Raw genomic sequence first — 22,171 nt, forward strand, 5'->3', positions numbered from 1 at the left:
TCCATTTCTGTTTTGATATTTTTGCTATAAAGACATTTCTGAATTCATGTATTCAAATTTACATTTATTCTCTACCTTTGATGTTATTTCATATAATACCTCAGTATGCTTTGTATGCATTATACTTATTGGGATATTATATTATTTGACATTACAATATTGACAACCAAGAATTTCATTGTTTCATGGGATATGTGATTTAAATAAGCTTAAATATCTTTAGTCAAAGCAAAAATCACTATATTTTCCTGCAATGCTTAACAATTTTACAATTTTGTTTCTTAATTATTTCATATATGAATACTGTATCATTTCCACATATTCCTCCTTAAGCTTTATTTCTTAGTTAAATTTAATTAATTAAATGTTTTTCAACAGAAAAATAGGAGTTTTGATACATGATTTCAGCATCCTTTGTGGAAGGAAGTGCAGGAACTGATGTGGTAGCATAGTGACAGACCATTGACTAGCATGCACCAGCCCAGGTACTCAGCTGGTAAATGTCAAACAACAAAGAAAAGGGTAAGTATGTTTGGATAGATACAAGAATCTCCAATCTCTCTTGATTAACTTGTAGTTTAAAATGGGAAATTCAGCAAACATGAATGAAATAGGTATCTTTTTCAATTTTCAAAGTTATTTATTTATACCATTTATTAGTTGTTTGCAAATTTCATATATGGATACAACATATGCTGATGATTTTCTCTTCCAAATGAAATAATGATATTTCCCATTAAAACAGAAAGATTTCTGTAGAAATAGGGAAAGCAAAACATCTGCTAATGTTGTTTTATATAGTATTTTTTAAAGCACATCTCTACTTAGAAACATACATTTTCATTGAAATGGTTTGAAATGCTGCAAAACATACTACAATATATAAAGAACCTGCATATCACACCCACCCCCACTTCCCAAAATCAAACACAGTTAAATCAAAGCAGAAGGCACACTTTATACTTATGCATTTCTTATATTGTGACAATGGCACCTTTTTATGGCAGTATCTTTCAAGCAGATGTAGGTCACATACTACATCCTAGTCTTCTAGAAAATGATCTGGCTGTAGGGTTTGGCAATTGTGGTATTGTGTTCCCCAAAATATTGTGCATGCTAATAAACTTATCTGGGGTCAGAGACAGAACAGCCACTAGATACAAAGGCTAGAAAATGGTATACAGTACTAGACTGTGTTAAATTGTTGAGGATACATGTTTAAATGCACCATGTAGTGTAATGAAGAAGAAAATAACTTCGTGGACTAATTTTATGATCTTGAAATGATAGTTTAGATCTGCCACCTTTTACTAAAAGTATTTGTACATTTTAAGTTTCAGTTATAGTAAGTTCACATTTTATATTAAAATTTTATCTACAGAATTCTGAATTTTAAAAGGAGCATCAAGTTCTACCACTACTATAACACTATCATTAAATATGATATAGTGCTGATGGAAAAAAATTTTTTTTGGCTTAACATTCCTATTCTTGTCAAACATCTTTAGGAAGTCCAAGTCCAAGATATGCACAAACCCATACACCTTCCAAATTTTCATATATTTTGAGGGACTGAAATTTTGAACACCAGCCAAACAACACTCTCAAAACACAACTGAAAGCCAAACTCCTCCTTGCAATGACTTTGCGGATTCATCCTTAAGTGACTATTACTGAACATGAAAATGTGCTGATGCTTTGAGAAGAATAAGACAGTCAGGTATTTCTGACAGAACTGACAATCATTGTAAATCCCACATACTAACCCGTGGCCACATACAATAAGAGAAAATGTATCTACTGCCGAAGAGAGTTAAATGGATGCATGAAGAGGTAGAAGGATAGAAACAAGGAAGATAAGGGTAGAATCAGTAGAGTATGTGATTTTTTTTTTGATAAAGGGATATGTTCAGTTGTTATTTATGAAATACTTTCACAATTTTCTAAATGTTGAGAAGTTTTATAATAAAGTATTGAAAACCAAGAAATATATGGTAAAAGAGACATTTAAATGAACGCTATAGTTCTATGGTAAATATAGCCTAGGAAAATGCATGAGAACACGTCAGCATTCTCAAGCTTAAACCTCCAGAAAGGCATGCAGTGGAAGAATGGAACAAGTGAGGCAGCTGTATAAATACAATCAGGGTGAACGTGAAAGGCTTAGAGCTGCATGACATGAGCCCCAATGGATGCAGTTTTGCTACAATAGATGTTTATTCAGAATAGGGAGATGCACCACTTAGATACACTTCCCTGAACGTGTGTGCAGATGCAAAAGTGTGGAATAACTTCTGTTTCTTGAGCATCCTGAGATAGAAAGACATTAACATTCTTTATTTCATCCTAAGTTCCTAGGTCAAGTACAGAACCTTTAAAATATATATAAAAATTATGACATTAGTTTTCACAGTCTGAATACTGAAAAGAAATACCAATTTTAATTATTTTACATTACATAAAATATTTGGGGGACAGTTAATGACTAATTTTACTAAAATAGCCTATGTATCAAACTAACATGCTTGACAGAGGAATAAGATTGAAATACTTAAATATATTATCAGTGTACCTTTTTAGGACTTTTTGAATTTTACTCACATATTATTTATTAATTTCAAGCTAATAATCATAAAACAAAATATTGAGCAGAGAAAAAAACTCAATTGTAAGAAAGAATCATACCCATGGGAGACCTTCACCATTATTAACAGAAACAGAGGAGGAGTAGATTGAATTAAATAAAAAATAAATAACAGAAAAAAGAATGGATCATTGTTTAACAATATTAACTCAAATTTTGCATTTTGAATATTGAGAAGAAAATTTAAACTGATGTGCATAAGAATGCAAGACAACAAAAATTATAATAGTACAAATAAGCAAATAAAAAATACTGAAAGTTTTTTTTTTCTAGATATCCTGATTCACAAGAAATACACTTCCCCAACATTTAAGAGAACGTGTAAGATGTATGGGTTTATCTTTTTTATTATTTTAGAAAATTACAAAGTTTGGAGTGTGGTATCTGTAGCTTATATGTTGCATCAGAAAATCAAATGTAGTAACATGACTTGCACTTCTGAATGAAACATCTCCAAGCATGGAACATACAAAGATCGGGTCAGCGGACAATGTCTCCACAGTCACACAATTCATCCTTCTGGGGTTCTCAGACCTGCCCAACCTCCAGGGCTTTCTGTTTGGAATGTTCTCCATAGTTTACTTAATTATACTAGTTGGAAATAGCTTCATAATTGTGATAACCAGACTCGATCCAGCATTACAGAAGCCCATGTATTTTTTCTTGGCGAACTTTTCTTCTCTGGAAATCTGTTATGTATCAGTCACTCTTCCCAGAATTCTATTCAACATTGGTACTCAGAATAGAAGTATATCCAAAGTGGCCTGTGCCACACAAACCTGCTTCTTCCTTATGCTGGGAGCCACTGAATGCTTCCTTCTGGCTGTGATGTCCTATGACCGCTATGAGGCCATCTGCAACCCTCTGCACTATCCCTTGGTCATGAACCCAATAAAGTGCACTCAGCTGGCGGCAGGCTCCTGGCTTGGTGGCACCCAGTTCAGATAGGACAAACATGTCAGATATTCTCTCTACATTTTTGTAATTCTAACCAAATCAACCACTTCTTCTGTGACTTACCGCCCATTCTCAAGCTGGCCTGTGGGGACACTTCTGTTAATGAGCTCTCTGTCTACTTAGTGGCTATCCTCTTTGCTGCAGTCCCTTTTATGTTGATCCTTGCTTCTTATACCAGAATCATTGCCACCATTTTGAAGTTGCCAACAGCCACAGGACGGGCAAAAGCCTTCTCCACGTGTTCTTCCCACTTGCTTGTGGTGTTTCTGTTTTTTGGATCAGCCACTGTTACTTACTTGAGGCCGAAGTCCACACATTCTCCAGGAACCGACAAACTACTCTCTCTGTTCTACACCATTGTGACCCCCATGTTCAACCCCCTGATATACAGCCTTAGGAACAAGGATGTGATTGCTGCACTGAGAAAATTCTTACTTAGAAGATAACAGAATGGGTGTCTACACTAATGTCTAAAGTACTTTAACTACCTGTGTTACAGGGACACTCTTATCCTGGATGTCATAATATGCTACTCCCTACTGCTACATACTCTTCTATAGCCCTCTTTGATAATCTCTAGGGACTAGTGTCTAGCCTGTGCATCTAGCTAATAGTGCACTCTTAGGTCAGTAGAATCCTGCTTACATGGGTCTGATTTAAAGATGTTTTGTTGGGATTTTTCTAATTCCTATCCAACCAGTCCTTCTTCTGTGACATTGCCCCCTCCCTGATTCACTTGCTATGTTTGGACACCTTTGTGGATGAGATGGTCGTGTTCCATGATGCTGTATTTTTTGTCTTGTTTCAATTTCTGTTAATAATTTTCTAGTAATGTGAAAGAATCTCTATAGTCTTTAAATTGCTACTAGTTGTATGTTGGCCCAAAACCTGCTGTGTCTGTTCATTGAATCTTGTAGATGTGATATTACTATTGTGACCCTGATACTTAAAAACATAATGACAGTGAGGTAGTCATAATTCAAAGAATTAACTGTAATTCAGCATTACAAATTGGAAGATATGGTTTTATTTTTTTTGTGTGTATAACATTTCCAGAACTATTCTCATTTCAGTGTGTATCATTTGTTTTATTTTTACAAAGGTACTTATTTCCAAATAAAAGTTTATTTGTTTAAGTTGAAGAACAGTTCTGTATTTACTACCAAGTAACCAGTATTTACTTTCAAAAGTACAGTGCTTTATAAAAGAAAGCAATTCATCATGCTTGCTAGCCTAGCGGTTTAGAGTCCATGATGTAAAAACAATGGCTACAGGAATATCTGATAGTTCTAATCTCAAATCACAAGCATCAGAGAGAATGAACACTGGGAATGACTTGATCTTCTAGCAGAGATGACGTTATATTATCACAAATTATGTAATTCTCATTTACACTACAGTGTTAGGTTAGGGTGGGCATTTTTTAAAGAATATAGATTTGTTGCTTAGTTTTTGTCAGCTTGCCACAAACTAGTTTCAGTCATATCACAAGTGGAAACTTGATTGAGGAATTCCCCTCTATTAGGAGGGACCATGGTTAAATCTGTGGGGCATTTTCTTAATTTCTTATTGATTTAAGATGCTCCAGCCGTCTGTTACCCAGATGGACATAGGCGTTACCTAAGTACATGAACAAATCATAGGAAGTACATCTATTAGCAGAATTCCTGGCTCCAAATTCCAGCTTAAATCCCTACCCTAACTTTCTTCTTTGGTGAACTATTAGATGAGCTGACAATAAAATAAAGTCTTTTCCTCTCACAAGTTGCTTTGGATCACAGTCTTTATCCCATCAACAAAAAGCAAATGCTTACAGCAGACAATGGACACTGGATGAAAGATATGCACAAAATCATGCACATACTCACTTACCTAATTTGGCTTAAAAGTGACTCTCCAAAGAGCTAATTTTCAACATAAGAGCCCAAGATTTTCTTGCTAGTTTTTTTTCATTTATATAATTTTTTAAAATTCATTTTGCATACCAACCACAGATCTCTGTCTCATCCCTCCTCCCCTAGCCCCCAGCCTCCTCACCCCTGACTCATGCCTCATCTCCTCCTGCAAAAGGATAAAGCCTCTCATGAGGAGTCAGCAAAGCCTAGTACATTCAGCTGAGGAAAGACCAAGCCCCTTCCTCCTGCATCAAGGCTGGGCAAGTGGTCCCACCATAGGTAATGGGCTCCAAAAATCCAGCTCATGCATCAGTGATATTCCTGATCCCACTGCCAGGGGCCACTCAAACAAAACATGCTAAATAACTGTCTCCTGTATGCAGAGGGCCTAGTCAGGTCCCATGCAAGTTTGACAGTTGTTGCTCTAAAGTTCAAGAGTTTTTATGAGGTTGGTTCAGTTGTCTCTGTAGATTCTCCCATCATGATTCCTCCCCCCTTACTCATCAAATCCCTTTTCCTTCTCTTTGACTGGACTCCTGAGCTTGGCCTGGTGCTTGGGTGTGGATCTCTGCATCTGCTTCAATCAGTTACTGAATGAAGGTTCTATGATGATAGTTAGATATTCACAAATCTGATTACTGAAGTAGGCCAGTTCAAGCACCCTCTCCACTATTACTAGTAGTCTAATCTGGGGTCATCCTTGTGTGTTTCTGTGAATTTCCCTGGCATTCCTTACCCAATAATGTCTTACTCTATCAATATATCTCTTTCATTGCTCTCCCATTCCTACCCTCCCCCAGCTCAATCATCCTGTTCCCTTGTGTTCTTATCCCCCTGTCTCATTCCCTGTATAGCACCCACCCATCCCCAGTTTAATCATGGAGATCTCATCTGTTTCCCCTTCCCAAGGTGATCCATGTGTTTCTCTTAGGGTCCTGCTTGTTTCATAGCTTCTCTGGAGCTGTGGGTTGTAGTCTGAATATCCTTTGCTTTGCATCTAGTGTCCACCTATGAGTGAGTACATATCATATTTGTTTTTCTGAATCTGGGTTACCTCACTCAGGATGATATTTTCTAGTTACATCCATTTGCCTGCAAATTTCATGATGTCATTGTATTTTAGAGCTGAGTAATACTCCATTGTGTATATGTACCACATTTTCTTTATTCATTCTTCAGTTGAGAGGCATCTAGGTTGTTTCCAGCTTCTGGCTATTATGAATAATGCTGTTACAAACATACTTGAGCAAGTGTCCTTGTGGTATGATTGAGCATTCCTTTGGTATATGCCCCAGAGTGGTATCTTTGGGTCTTGAGGTAGATTGATTCCCAATTATCTGAGAAGTTGCCAGACTGATTTCTAAAGTAGCTGTACATGTTAGCATTCCCACTAACAGTGGAGTAGTGTTCCCCTTGCTCCACATCCTCTCCAACATTAGCTGTCATCAATGTTCTTCATCTTAGCCATTCTGACAGGTGTGAGATGGTATCTCATAGTCATTTTGATTTGCATTTCCCTGATGACTAAGGATGTTATGAATTCCTTAAATGTCTTTCTGACATTTGAGATTCTTATGTTAAGAATTTTCTGTTTAAATCTGTAACTCATTTTTAACTGGTTTGTTTGGTATTATGATGTCTAGTTTCTTGATTTTTTTATATGTTTTGGAGATCAACTCTCTGTCAGATGTGGGGTTGGTGAAGATCTTTTCCCATTCTGTAGGCTGTCCTTTTGTCTTATTTACTGTGTCCTTTGTCTTACAGAAGTTTCTCGGTTTCAGGATGTCCTATTTATTAATTGTTGCTTTCAGTGTCTATGCTACTGATGTTATATTTATGAAGTGGTCTCCTGAGCCAATCCATTCTAGACTACTTCCTAATTTCTCTTCTATCAGATTCAGTGTAAATGGATTTATGTTGAGGTCTTAGATCCACTTGGACTTGAGTTTTGTGCATGGTGATAGATATGGATCTATTTGCAATCATCTACATTTTGACATCCAGTTATGCCAGCATCATTTCTTGAAGACGCTTCCTTTTTTCATTGTACTATTTTGCCTTCTTTTTCAAAAATCAGGTGTTCATAAGTACGTGGATTAATGTCAGGGTTGTTAATTCTATTCCATTGGTCCAAATGTCTGATTTTATACCAATATCAAGCTTTTTTTTTTTATTACTATAGCTCTATAGTAGAGCTTGAGATCAGGAATGGTGATGCCCCCAGAAGTTGTTCTATTGTAAGATTGCTTTAGCTAACTTTGGTTTTTTGTTTTTCCATATGAATTTGAATATTGTTCTTGTGAGTTCTGTGAAGACTTGTGTTGGGATTTTGATAGGGATTGCATTGAATCTGTATATTGCTTTTGGTAAGATTGCCATTTGTATTATTTTGGTTCTACCTCTCCATGAGCATGGAAGATCTTTCCATTTTTAATATCTTCTTCAATTTCTTTCTTCAAAGACTTCCAGTTCTTGTCATATAGGTCTTTCAGTGGTTTAGTTAGTGTTACCCCAAGGTATTATTATATTCCTTGTTTGTTTGTTTTTGTAGTGGTGATATTCTTAACAAGAACCTCATACATACTAAGTAGTTTATTCTATGTAGCTGCATGCATAATGACTTAAAGTTCTCATTTCAGTGTTTGTAGTTTCATTACAGATGAATGTGTGTGTTAAGTACAGTGCATGTTTATTTATACATGAATTTTTCAGTATGGCAAATGATGCTATTAAACAAAATAAATGTTATTCAAATGTGAGTATGAGAGAAGAACTAAGAAAATAAATACTAAGAATATTGGCAAGTAGTTTTACAATGAATATTATATAAAAGCATTCATTTTTCACAAAATCAGCCACACCATATATGTATTTTACATACAGAACAATGTAAGTATGAATAAACATAAGATCATCCATATGCATTGTGTCTATGTCAACATCAATCATCTTCTTACTCTTCCTTGGTATCACTGATACAGTGGCCCAAATATGATGCTATACAGGGACAAGTGAAAAACACAAACACGCATGAACACACACACAGATATCATGAGCAATTGCTGATTCTCTCAATATTCATTTTTCTTAAAAATCACAAAACTGTAAAACAAAACGGAATGTCCAAAAGGAATAATTTTCATTAGTTTCATTTTATTTTTTTATTTTCATTCATGTATACTTATGCTTAACTTTTAGTGGAAGGGCAAATAGTTTTCTTCAATTAGAATGTATCTTGGGGAAGGAACTTATCCCCAGAGTAGAGATCATTTCCTGCTTAAACAGCACTGTGTGTTTGACAGTACAATAAATGCTTGAATATGTTATGCCTGTTAAACATAAAGGAAGTATTTAAGTCTTAAAAACCAGGTTTACTTATTTTCTTTTACTAATCAATAAAGGTAAGACTTATATTTAACTTAACATTACAAATATAAGCTCAAATTACATTTGACTCATATCAAATATACATAGAATTTGTCTCTGTTTTTAAAATGCCACCATTAAAGGGATTTGAGCAAATCCCTTTTTTAAAAAAAAAAAAAACTATTTAAAAAAAAAGTTGAAAACAATTTTGTATCTAATGTTTTCATTATTTTAAATATAATTTCAATATTTTTAACTTTTCTGCCATTTTATCACATAGATATAAGAAGAATAAAATGTAAAATATGCTTCTGTATAAAAAGCCAATATATTAAAGAGCAAAAATATCAATATGGACACCTTCTTATGTGCTAATTTCTATTAATATTTAACATATTTTATGCATTTAAAGGTATTATTTATAGTCTATAAAGCTTTCATTTCAGTTATTCATGTATACTTTTGCTTTACATGAGTTAGTTGGAGCTCATAGCTCATAAAATAAATCTACATTTAAGATGATCAAGAATGAGCACTATTAAAACATATTTGCCACCTACTATAGTCAAAGTTTTACCTAGTAGTTAATGATTAAATTCTGTAAGTGAAAATGAAAATATTACAGAATTATTATATTTACATGTGTCTTTAGGCAATTTGCCAAGAGAAAAACTTTTCTGAATTCATGTCACTATACATGCCTTTCCAACCTTTATCTCTGTTTTTGATAAATTTGGTCAGAGAAGTAGAAGCCTGGTGTAATATTTCATGTTAAATGTGGTAGTTAAGATCAGAGTAACTGTAGGAGAAGCAATTTTTCTTTCAAAGATGACAGAAAAATATGCATGAAGTAATTGAATAAAGCAAAAGTGCCCATATTTCCAAAAATGCTAGGGGTTTTATTTCTCAGAGTATTAATTTTGTTTTCTAAAGTTTTCAACAGTCGAAACAATAACAATAAGTACAAAGATTTTAGACTCTAAGTCTTTCAGGCACCGGTGCCCAGGGAATAATATTTTAACAGAATATTTGCCTAGCATGTGTGAGCCCAGGGCGGCATCTGCAGCATCACAGAAAAAAATAGATAAGTATGATATGGATAGGCTACTATAACCCCAACACCTTCTTTCATGGAAATTGCTAATTCCCAGAAAATGAATAAAACTGTAGATAGTTTATAAATAAAAATTTGAGATGTGCCCTCCCCAAACCAGAAAACAACAAAAATCAATAAGATTTCCTGCAGCTATGGAAGAAGTAAAATCCTTACTAATGCTTTGTAGTAGTTTGGAAATATGATTAGAAATTGATTTAGAAATCTATTACATCAGGGCTTTTACATTAGTACATTTTCAGTCTTCTTAGGTAACAATTTTCAAGAGAAGTATTTATCCAACCAAATACAGCATGCATAATGCTTATGAATCTAGCATGAAATAGTTGAAACTAAGGTTTTTCATTTCTTTTTCAGTTGTTGTCTGTATAATGATTCTTAGATTTAATTAATTAATTAAATAATTTGTTTTTAAAAATAACCTCTTATAGCTTTTGTTCTTGGAATCATAGTTTAGTAATGTTATTTTTATCTGGCAGTTCCTATTCATTGTGTATATTAATTTAAAGTATAGTCACAATATAATACTAAATTATTATTGAGAAGTCTATATTTTGCTGAAAGTTTTTTGTAGTTTTATTTTATTAAGTAGTATTTGTTTTATAGTATTTTAATATTCAATATGGAGAAATAAAAATGAAAAAGAAATTCTTTTTAACATTTGATCATCATAAAATTCTTCTATAGTGCATGGTTGCCAAATATCTTTACTCATTCCCATTTGGAGTCAATTTTTTTAATATGAACTCTTGAATATCAGCCATGAACATCTCTTAAATCATAGTTTGAGGTCAGCCTCCTTTTTGCTTCCAGTTTGTCCAAAGTTTTTAGGTAAATCAAAATGTGTCAAATGTTCAATAAATATCAAGAGAATGACATAATGAATGATTTCTGTAAGAGTAGAAAACTATAATTCCTACACTTATACTGAGTTATTACAGAGCCAAAGAAATTATGTAGAAAATTATAACTGCTATCAAATGAAGACAAAAACATTAATGGGGGTAGAGTGTAGAAAGACAGGGAAATGAGAAGACAAGGGAAATATTGGGCACAGTAATATATTAATTTCAAATAATGTGGCAAGTGTATTGATAGCTCTTTAGAAAAAAGTTAAAGTTTATTCATTTTCAAACAATTTATAGTTTTTGTAAAAATAAAATAAAATTTAATAATTGCATGTCTAGAGATAGAGAATAATAAATATGAAAAGGAGCATGCCAATGTGATCACATCTGTTCCTATAAAAATGTATGCAGTGAAGTAGACTGAGTAGAACAGAGATGCTCAGCAAGATCAGCATCATTGGGAGGATGGAAATATCTAGGAAATGTTCAGGATGAGCTGTTGTAATGCTCCTTTCCTACAGTAGAAGTGTAGACACAAGAAAAGAATGTAGACTCTACTTAGCAAACCTACTTCTGGCACATAGATGCTGAAGAGACTACTCCAAATGCCCAGATCCCCTCTAGAAAAAGATGATCTGGCAGTGTTAACTCTATCTTGAGTTTCTATATGAATGCTATGTGAATGTGAAAATGTGATTAAAATTCATGAATTCCAATTTCAAAAAGTTTACCCTGAACTGAAAACCCAGAATAATAATGAATAACTTCCCATCTTATATGGCTCCCTGCAACTAACTAATTTCATATTAAAATGATCCATAAGCAGAACTATCAAATGAAAATAGAAATCACTTCTGCATATTAAAGCATTCTACCTGAAAAGTACTTTGAATGTCTTTAAGAATATTTAGTCATATATTAACACGAATCTTGAATTAATGGCCATAGAACAGCAACTTAAGTAGAAATATGTAATCTGAGGAACAGATTAATTATTCAAAGAAATATAAACAGAGGTTGCGTTTTTAGCTTAAGAGAAAAAAAATTAAGATGTCAAGGCGTACCATCAAAAAACAAGAAAATAACACAACACTTAGTGTATTGGAAAAAATTTTATAGGCTTTTAAGAAAAAAAGAGATCTTCTTTAAACTTTTGGAGCATATATAAATCATAATTTTTCTTCATGGGCACTGGAAAATTTGAAAGTGTGTTACTACTACTATTTTAGAATGGATAAAAAGAATCCAAGGACAGGTAAATATTTTGCAATTTTGTTTGAATCATTCCTACAGATGAAATACACAGAAATCAGAGAAGAGGACAATGCTTCTACTGTGACACATTTTCTCCTCCTGGGATTTTCTGACCTACCCAACCTCCAAGGGTTTCTGTTTGGAATGTTCTCCATAATGTACCTGATTATTTTGATTGGAAATAGCTTCATAATTTTGATAACTAAAATTGATCCAGCACTACAGAAGCCCATGTATTTTTTCTTGGCAAACTTTTCTTCCCTGGAAATCTGTTATGTATCAGTAACTCTCCCAAGGATTCTGTTCAACATTGCTACTCAAGAGAGAAGCATTTCTGTGCTAAGCTGTGCCACACAAATGTGTTTCTTCCTTATGCTGGGAGCCACTGAGTGCTTCCTCCTGGCTGTGATGTCCTATGACCGCTATGTGGCCATCTGCAACCCTCTGCACTATCCCTTGGTCATGAACCCAACCAAGTGCACTCAGCTGGCGGCAGGCTCCTGGCTTGGTGGCATCCCAGTTCAGATAGGACAAACGTGTCAGATATTCTCTCTACACTTTTGTAATTCTAACCAAATCAACCACTTCTTCTGTGACTTACCGCCCATTCTCAAGTTAGCCTGTGGGGACACTTCTGTTAATGAGCTCTCTGTCTACTTAGTGGCTATGCTCTTTGTTGCTTTTCCTTTTATGTTGATCCTTGCCTCTTACACCAGAATCATTGCCACCATTTTGAAGTTGCCAACAGCCACAGGACGGGCAAAAGCCTTCTCCACGTGTTCTTCCCATTTGCTTGTAGTGTTTTTGTTTTTTGGATCAGCTACTGTTACCTACTTGAGGCCGAAGTCCACACATTCTCCAGGAACTGACAAACTGCTTTCTCTATTCTACACCATTGTAACACCCATATTCAACCCCTTGATATACAGCCTTAGAAACAAGGATGTGATTGCTGCACTGAGAAAACTGTTACTTATAAAATAATACTAGAGCTCTGGAACAAATGATTGATTTGTTTCTTACTCAATTACTGAAGAAATACGTCAATTTTTCTTCATTCCTTCAAAATACTAATGATTTAATTGTTCTGAAATGCCTTTGTTATTTTGAATAATAGCCTGATACATATTCTGTTTTGAAATATCCTGTACATATTTTCTGTCTTCATTCAATGAATTATAAAAAGAACAAGATATTTTAATATGAATAACATACAATGTGGATCACATATTCTGTGATAAAATTTTGAACATAATTCATAGTCTTGTAATGTGTTATAAATTAACAGATAAGTTATTTACCTAATTTAATAAATCATTATCCTGATATTTGCTAGTACTTTTTATTTCAGCATTCAACAGAATTACCAGCAGTACTTCAATATCAATGCATGTTGAATAAATTGCTAAATGAGTTAATGAAATAGTTAATATTAATATGCTGTGTCTCAGAATTTTGAGAACTCCTGGATATGTCATGTCTTAAATGAAGATACAAAAATATTTCAATATATTATTAATATGTATAGAATTCAGTAGTAACTATAATAAAAGTTGTTTTTTTTTTGTTCCCAAGTGCTTTTAGACAGTGCACAAGTGTTTTGATGATATATTTAGTATATTCAACTTGTATCATTTCTATCCAACTTTCCAACATTTCAACAGACATGGTTTTCAACAAATTTCACACTACAGAATCATGAAATCTAGTACATAAAAAATGAAACAAAGTAGTAATATACACTTGATAAGATGGTTCAGTAGGTAAGAGATTGTTCTCCGTTCATTCCTAAATGGGATGTCTCTATCAAATCCCTCCCATTAAGACTCAGGGAATTTGCAGAAGAGAATGTGAAAACAGTGTAAGATCAGTGGGGATAGAAAACACCATGGAAATGAGGCACGAAGATACAGCAGGAGTAATTCACAGAAATTCATAGAAACTGTGGCAGCATTCACAGGGCCTTCACAGGTTAAACCAGATGTGATCCTACTGCTAAGGGAAGAAGTAGACACAAGCCCCTATCCCTAAGTTATAACCACTCACAAAGAAAGAATTAGTTTTCACCAATGGAGTCTCACAGGTTATACAAACCAAACTTAAGGGCAAGCAGTAGATGGCTAACAAAAAATGGTATTTGGGGGTTTTATATTTTTTTAACCTTACAGATCTTTTGCTTACGTGTTATGGTTTCTGATTTTGTTTTAATGGGTTTTCACCATGTGTGAATATGTATGTGTGCGTCTATGTGTTTCTTGTGCTTTTTCTTCAGCTCTTTTTTTTTTTTTGTTTTCAGATTGTTTGCTTATTTGTTTTGTCCTATTCAGTTTGTTTGTTGTATCATATTTTGTATTATTGTTGTATTATTAGATACCTGTTTGTTTTCTAATGAGGGGAAGAAAGGGTGTGGATTTATGTAGGTAGGGAATTAGGAGAATCTGTAAGGCGTTGGTGGAATGTGAGTCATAATAAGAATATACTGTATGAAAAAATATTATTTCAATAAAAAAATCACATGGTGAGTACTATTAGAAAAGAGATCATCCTCTGCAATCATAAAATCTTAATTTCAATACCCATCATCTAGGTAAAAATATGGAAGGGCAATACATGTATCTTAGCTTCAGTACTTTGGGAAACAAATATAGAGCATGGCTGGACCTCGTTTGAGGTTATTCTAGTTCCAATTAAATGAAAGAATAAAATAGTGTGGAGAGCTACAGAGAAGGACAACTCACATTCTCCTCTAACCTCAATGAGAAGACAAACAAGCACTATCATATGCAAAATTCAACTCCACACATGTGCATGCACATATATGCACATGAATGTATGCATACACACACAAATCACAATGTTTTAGGTTATGATTTTCTCTTATGCCATGCTTATATATTCCCATAGGCCGCAGGTGGGAATTTCTTGAAACAACTTACTAATATAAGCACAACAGAATTTGTGTACTAAACATCTGATTTTATATGTAATATATTGCCTCATGGAACATCAGGGAACAATTTATGACATTTTGAAACAGATCACCTGATGAACATTGAATTTATTGAGACTGCCTCCCTGGAATATTTTAGAAACATATTCAAGTCTTTTTCATGGAATATGTGAGGAAAACTGTTACTTGTCAAAATGGATACATGTTCTTGTCTATAAATAGTAATCCAAGCATCCTAATTAATTATCTTAATATTTAAACTAGGAAATAAAAAAAAAGTACATGACACAAGTAAAGAGGAGAACTGAAGCATCAGGATTTAAGTTACCATTTTTGATTGGACAAACTGATTAAGCAATAACTTAAGAGGATAGATGGTAGTGGTAATTAACTAACCAACATTCCTTGGGAAAACAGTGACCTCACTCCTTCTTTCAAAAGAATCAGAATTCTAATAACATCACTGAGGATATAAAATGATTGTGCATGACAGACTCCAGAAGGCAGAACTGTTCTGCTGACAACTATAATTTCACTCAGAGAGACATATGCTTTCAACATGATTCTCACTGAGATGAGATGTAACAATGCACAAAATTGACCAACAGCTTTGACTATAAAGCTGAAAAACTGTGAAGGTCCACCATAAAGATACATAGAACTCAACAACTCAGTTTTAAGAAATAAAATAATGTAATAAAATGTGAGAAAGTTATGAGTTGATATTTCTAGAACATTAAGATGTCTGATAGATGCATGAAAAAAATGTTCAACGCTTACTCATGAAGTAACACAAAATAATATATCATGATGTCACTTGATATATTTTAGAATGACTACAATAAAAAAAATGAAAGACAGAGCAGGCATGAGTAGTAGTGTTGTGGAGAGACAATCGATCAGTTAAGAACAAATACTGCTTTTCTAGAGACAGGAGTTCAAGTTCTAGCAGACAGGTAATGATGCTCACAATTACCTGTAATTGCAGATCCAGGAGATGTTGATGATTCCGGCCTCTGCAGTGACACACAAAAGAACATAACCAAACACATGCAGGCATACACACATAATAATAACTTGAAAAGTGGCCAGAGGCATCTAGGCTTCTAATCCATAAACCCAGATAAGGAAAACACATATTCTCATAAATTCAAATGTGAATCACCACGGAATAACCAATCAAACCTATATCTGTGTGTCTTTGACCTTTACTGCCAATCAATATTGCCTTCATGCTTTGCTATATAAAAGTCTTTGAACCTGTAGTATTTCATGGTGCTCTCTAATCATTAAGCATTCTATATGAAATAAAAGTTTGGAAATTTAATTTGCTTAAGGTTACACAATTTTATAGCGAAATTAGCAAATGTGATAGTACAGTATCAATTTTAATATGGGGAATATATAGTTGACATTTTTATAGGAATGTTCAGCTAAAGTACAAAATATCTTTGCAAGGTATGATAACTAGCTTATAACCATTGATGAATGTCAGCTGAATTAAATGTGAATAGTCCCTTTGTTTTCAGATAACATCTGAACAGTTGAAGCTAATGTGTCCCTAAACTTAACGAATGAGGAAAGCACACCCTGTGAATGAAAAGGAGGAGCATTTGATAATATCTTCCCAGTCAGGTTTGTCACTCCCTATAGCTCATCGTCCTCCTTGACAACTGAAGGGTTCTGTATCCATCATCAATTAGCAGTCAATAAGCTACATTTTTTGTATGATTTGTGTGTGTACAAGTTCGAATGTGTGTAACTTGGATATTGCTGCTCATAGACACATGTGGCCATCCACCTTGTATTGTAGACATGATCTCTTACTGGCCTGGTACTCACCGAATATCCTCCTATGGCAGGCTACAGAGCCCCAGATAACCACCTGTCTCTGTCTCCCTAACCACTGGGATTGTAAGTATGTATCACTGTACCTGGCTTTCTTACATCGACTTTACATATGCAACTTAGACAGTTATACTTGTGCAGCCATCCCTTGATACACTCAGCTATCTCTGAAGTTAAATTCTGTATGAATTTTAGGTGCCTACAAATACTTTTCTTTGCTTGCTTTTATTCTGGCATATACTCCATCTTATGTCTGTGAGATTTCTTACAGTTTTTGTGTCCTTAACCCACTGATTTTCCTTTATAGGATACAGTGCCAAATATATCACTGTCATGATTTTCAAAGTGGGATAAAGTATCGGTACAAAATGCTAATGTATTTTTTGGAACTCAAAACATCATATAACTAATATATTATCCTAGTCTTTGTTACGTAAGAGCTAATCTTGGGGATTGTAACTAACTTATGCCTTTAAATTCTAAAATATATGTCACTTTAGGAAAAGTTCGACAACTTTTGAAGTGAACTCATAAAAATATATGTTTTAAATTGTATGTTGTTACAAAAACTTAAGCAATTGATATTTTATACGTCTTACAGTATTTCATTCATTTATCTTATACATAAATCTAGGAAAGAGACCTTTAACCACAGGCATTTGTACATGAATGTTATAGGACAGTTTATGTCATAACTTTACAAAGGAAACATCTCTCCTTGTTATGCCTACAATCAAGGTTGATGATTATCACACTTGATTAAATATATTTGATTTTTTTTTTTTTTTTTTTTTTTTTGGTTTTTCGAGACAGGGTTTCTCTGTGTAGCTTTGCGCCTTTCCTGGAACTCACTTTGGAGACCAGGTTGGCCTCAAACTCACAGAGATCCGCCTGGCTCTGCCTCCCTAGTGCTGGGATTAAAGGCGTGCGCCACCACCGCCCGGCAATTAAATATATTTGATATTTTTAATGTTTCATGTTGAAAGTTATGTTGATGAATTGTGTTAGCTGATATTTTAATTTGAGGAAATTGATCACTAATTAAATTGTTATCACTAAATACTGTATGTATATAATTCCAACTTTGAATAATATATAATTTAAAAGACTAGACAAGGTTCAACGCATGGTGTTGTAGAGATGAGAGATGAATAGGTGTAAGTGAGAAATTAGAGATCATCTAAATAAAATTTCTTAGAAAACATCTTCTTTGGGATTGTAGAAATACAAATTACCCACTACAATGAAGAGGACCATTTGTTACTGTATGAAAGTATTCCTTCTGAACATATCTAGTTTAATACCCTGAAAAGAAAGGTTGAAAGAAAATAGTTTTCTGTAAAGTAAATCAATAAGGCCATCAATTGAAGTTTTAATAAGCAGTGTGATGAATTACTGGAAAAAGTAACATATAGTATCATATAAAATATCTAGAATTTTATGTAAATAGAGGAACAAACCGAAGAATTGATTCCTTATGTTAATTAATAAGGAATATTTTGTATTGCTTTATTTAGTTCTCACCAAATAAAATGCTCAGATATGGATAGTATTATCTCACTGATATCAAACAGAAAAATATGGGATGAAAATTCACTATGATGAGCTATCATAACACCATGGTAGAAGTTATTAGATTGTTTAATTTTAGTACCATTATAAAATTTTTGAAATGAGGTTAAAATATTTATATGAATAGTTGGTTAGTGGGGAACTTTAAAATTGCAGTGGTACACAGAGTCCTGGGAGTTTGACATGACAGCCAGGGACTTTGCTTTATATGACTACAGACTCTTTCTCTGTGTCCTCTACACGCAGTGCCCTGTCTTTCTTCCATTGTACTCCAATTTCATGACGATATGAAATGTGTTCCTAAGCTGGATTAAATGAATGAAACCTTCTAAAACCCCTACTTAATATAATTCAGAAAGATACTTCTTATACCGTGATATCCTGAAGTTTCTGTCATTATTGTTAAGTAGCTTGTCATTATGAAGTGAAAAAATGAGGCAAATACATACAAATTAAATCATGAGATGAAAGGAACCCTTGAAATAAATAAATAAAAATGTGTTGTAATACTCAAACTAGCTAACAAGGAATACTTTGAAAGTTTTAATCCCAAAGCTATTATAATAAAATGTGTGAAGAAATAAATGAACAATAGTATGCTAAGAATTTGGTGTGTACTATTTTATTTTTTTCTATCTGTTTTCTTTTCTATTGAAATTTTTTTCTATACAATATACTCTGAAATAATTTCCCTTCCCTGAGCTCCTCCCAACCAAATCCGCATAATTTTCTTTATCTCATTAGAAAACACCAGATGTCTACAATAATATGAAAATAAAAATGAAAAATAAAAACAAACATAGTAGAATAGGACAATGTCAACAAGCAAAGAGAAGGGAACAAGTTGAAGAGAAACCAGAAAACATATCACAAAAACACATATATTCACAATCTGCATTCCCAGGAAACTCAAAACTGGAACCCATAATACATATGCAAAAGACTTGTTAGGATTCTAAAAATGCTATGACAAAGCATTACAAGACAAAGAACTTTCCCAAATGCCATTGTGTTTGTTTTGTGCATGCTATCTACTATAGGGTACGAGGTCTGCACTAAATAGTGGTTTGTACATCCAGTGAGACTGCATTGGAGAAAACAAAATTTTGTTTTGCCAATGATTATCATTTGAATATAACATGGATAACTGTAAGGACAATTTTATTTTAAATATCTAGTAAAATTTTTAAAAATTATATTTGTAAAATATTAAGGATATAGTTTTCTAAAAATCAAACAAAATTCACATGAATAAAAAATGGATTTTCTTTTAAACTTTTTAATTTTAATTCTATTTTATGAGTAGAAGTGCTTTGCTTGAATATAAACATTTCAGATTAGCCAGAAATTGGAGTTGTAGGTTGGAATTACAGTTCTGAGTTGTCATGCTGGTGCTTGTAATAAAACCAGGGTCTTTTGGACAAACAGCCAGTGTTTTGAACTGCTGAACCAATTCACCAGCCCAATAAAAGCATTGTCAGGATATACAACTAATGGTTTTAGAAGCAATACAAATCTGTTCATATTTTTTTTTTTTATCAGAAGTAGCTTCCAATGGTGCCAAGGTCTCTGCTGTGTAGACCACTGTTTAGTATAGCCTCAGCTGTAGACCTAGGCAGGCTAACATTAAAATTTGGAGATACTTTTTGGAATCTACAGAGGAATAATACTAAGTTCTAAAATAGCTAAAACTAAAATTTATAAGCAGTAATATTTTACATTAGAAGTAACTGGTTAGATAATGAAAACTATTCGGATGACTGGATTTTAGGATAAAAGCCTCTCACACAAAAGGGTAATTAAACACCTCATGCTGCCTGAATCTGCTTCATAGATGAACCACCAACAAAATCCACAAGGAGGAAATCTAACCAATATGAAGGAGTTTGTTTTTCTGGGATTTTCAGATGTTCCCCAACTCCAGTGGTTTCTACTTGGACTCTTGATTGTCATGTATTCCTTTATCCTACTGGGAAACAGCACCATTGAATACAACCATAATCTATTGTACTAATCTCTGCTCTTCAGACCCCCATGCACTTTTTTTTCTTGGCAACTTTTCCTTTTTAGAGCTATGTTGTGCATCAATTACTCTACCCAGAATGGTCTTCAACCTTGGGACCAAGAGAACTATGTCTTTCTTACACTGTACTACACAAATGTGTTGCACTCTTATCCACGGGGCCACAGAGTGCCTCCTCCTGGCTGTCATGGCCTATGACCATCATGTGGCCATCTGTAGCCCTCTGCACTATCCTCTAGTCATAAATCAAAGGATGTGTTCTCAGCTGGTGATTGGCTGCTGGATCAGTAGAATTCCAAAACAGATAGGGCAGACATCACAGATTTTCTCATGTTTGTTTTGTGGTTCCAATCAAATCAATCACTTCTTCGTGACATCCCCCCAAAACTTCACCCAGCCTGTGGGGTGAATCAGATGATGGATTTCCTAGGTGTTGTGATATTTGTGTTTGTTCCATTCCTGTTGACAGTCTTTTCCTATTGTAAAATCATCTCTACAGTCTTGAAATTGCCATCAGCCACAAGTCAAGCCAAAGCCTTCTCCACTTGTTCATCTCATCTTGCAGTTATGACATTATTTTTGGATCAGCTATGATTACATGTTTTAGATCCAATACTAGTCATTTGGGTAGAAGTGACAAAGTGCTTTTTCTTTTCTAATCCCCTTGTGATTCCCATATTTAATCCCATGGTATACAGTCTAAGAAACAAAGATGTCACAATAGCACTGAGAAAATTCTTATGCAAACAACTTACTAAAATATAACATGACTTTTATTACAGATAAGACTTTGTGTCTTTAAGTTTGCAGAGATATCTATCTTTAACTATGTATCATATATTTTTCTTTCTTTTTTGTGCACTTTCCTGCCCTGCCAGAACACCACAGTAGCCAAGATAGGTTGGACAGAAAATGGGTCAAGGGAAAATAAGGCAGTTTTATTTTCACTCATCACTGATAGATTCTGAACACTTTAACTAATCACTTCTAAGAATATATATATACTTGAGCACATAAAATCCCCTTTGCTCAGATATTAACCAAAATTTGCCCTCAGTTAATTCTATTTCCCATTAGCCACTTCCCTTTTGGGTTACAGATGATGGCTGGCAATTACTATTCTTTTGTGTGGATCTTATTGCCTCTCCTTTTGACCCTGATGGAATTCAAGCCTGGTGACTTTGTCATAGCCAGAACATTGCTATTGCATGGGTATATAGCTGTAAACCTCAGAGACTTTAGTGAGGAGATGGAGAAGGAAAAAGAGAATGGAAGAACTAGATGGGTAAGAACTGGAGGAGAACGAACTGAGATGGAAAAGAACTAGATTAGAAGAGAACTAGATTAGAGGAGAACTAGATTGGAAGACTAGAAGGGAGAACTAGAAGGATGAGATGGAAGATGAGGAAGAGCCAGATGGAGAAGAACTAGGTGGGTAAGAACGTGATGAGAAAGACCAAGATGGGGCAGAACTAAGACGAAGGAATTAAGATAGCACTTAGAGGAAACAGCAGAAAGATGTAGAGAGAATCAAGAAAGGGGCAATTTATGAGAGCAGAAAAGAATCTGTGTAGAGAAAGAACTGACTCAGAAGAGTAAAGTGTATCGACTAAAGAATTTCGTGTATATAGATTTATTAGAGAATCCCTCAGATTAATCTGCCACTGGTAGCATCTTTTCTTGAACTCTGGGTGAAGGCA

At 34.1% G+C, this 22,171-nt stretch overlaps 1 protein-coding gene and 2 pseudogenes across 1 annotated transcript; all 3 read left to right on the top strand.

Moving 5' to 3' along the window:
* Nucleotides 1-3,103: 3,103 nt before the first annotated feature.
* Nucleotides 3,104-4,047, top strand: LOC131908263 (olfactory receptor 10AG1-like; annotated as a pseudogene).
* Nucleotides 4,048-12,108: 8,061 nt separating this feature from the next.
* Nucleotides 12,109-13,191, top strand: LOC131908264 (olfactory receptor 10AG1-like). The gene has a single exon (XM_059259316.1). It carries the CDS (start codon nucleotides 12,118-12,120, stop codon nucleotides 13,060-13,062), a length of 945 nt encoding a protein of 314 aa, XP_059115299.1. The 5' UTR covers nucleotides 12,109-12,117; the 3' UTR covers nucleotides 13,063-13,191.
* A 7,091-nt stretch (nucleotides 13,192-20,282) lies between these two features.
* Nucleotides 20,283-21,236, top strand: LOC131908265 (olfactory receptor 10AG1-like; annotated as a pseudogene).
* The last annotated feature ends 935 nt before the right edge of the window (nucleotides 21,237-22,171 follow it).

Source organism: Peromyscus eremicus, chromosome 4 (genome assembly GCF_949786415.1).
Source record: "Peromyscus eremicus chromosome 4, PerEre_H2_v1, whole genome shotgun sequence".
Classification (NCBI taxonomy): domain Eukaryota; kingdom Metazoa; phylum Chordata; class Mammalia; order Rodentia; family Cricetidae; genus Peromyscus; species Peromyscus eremicus.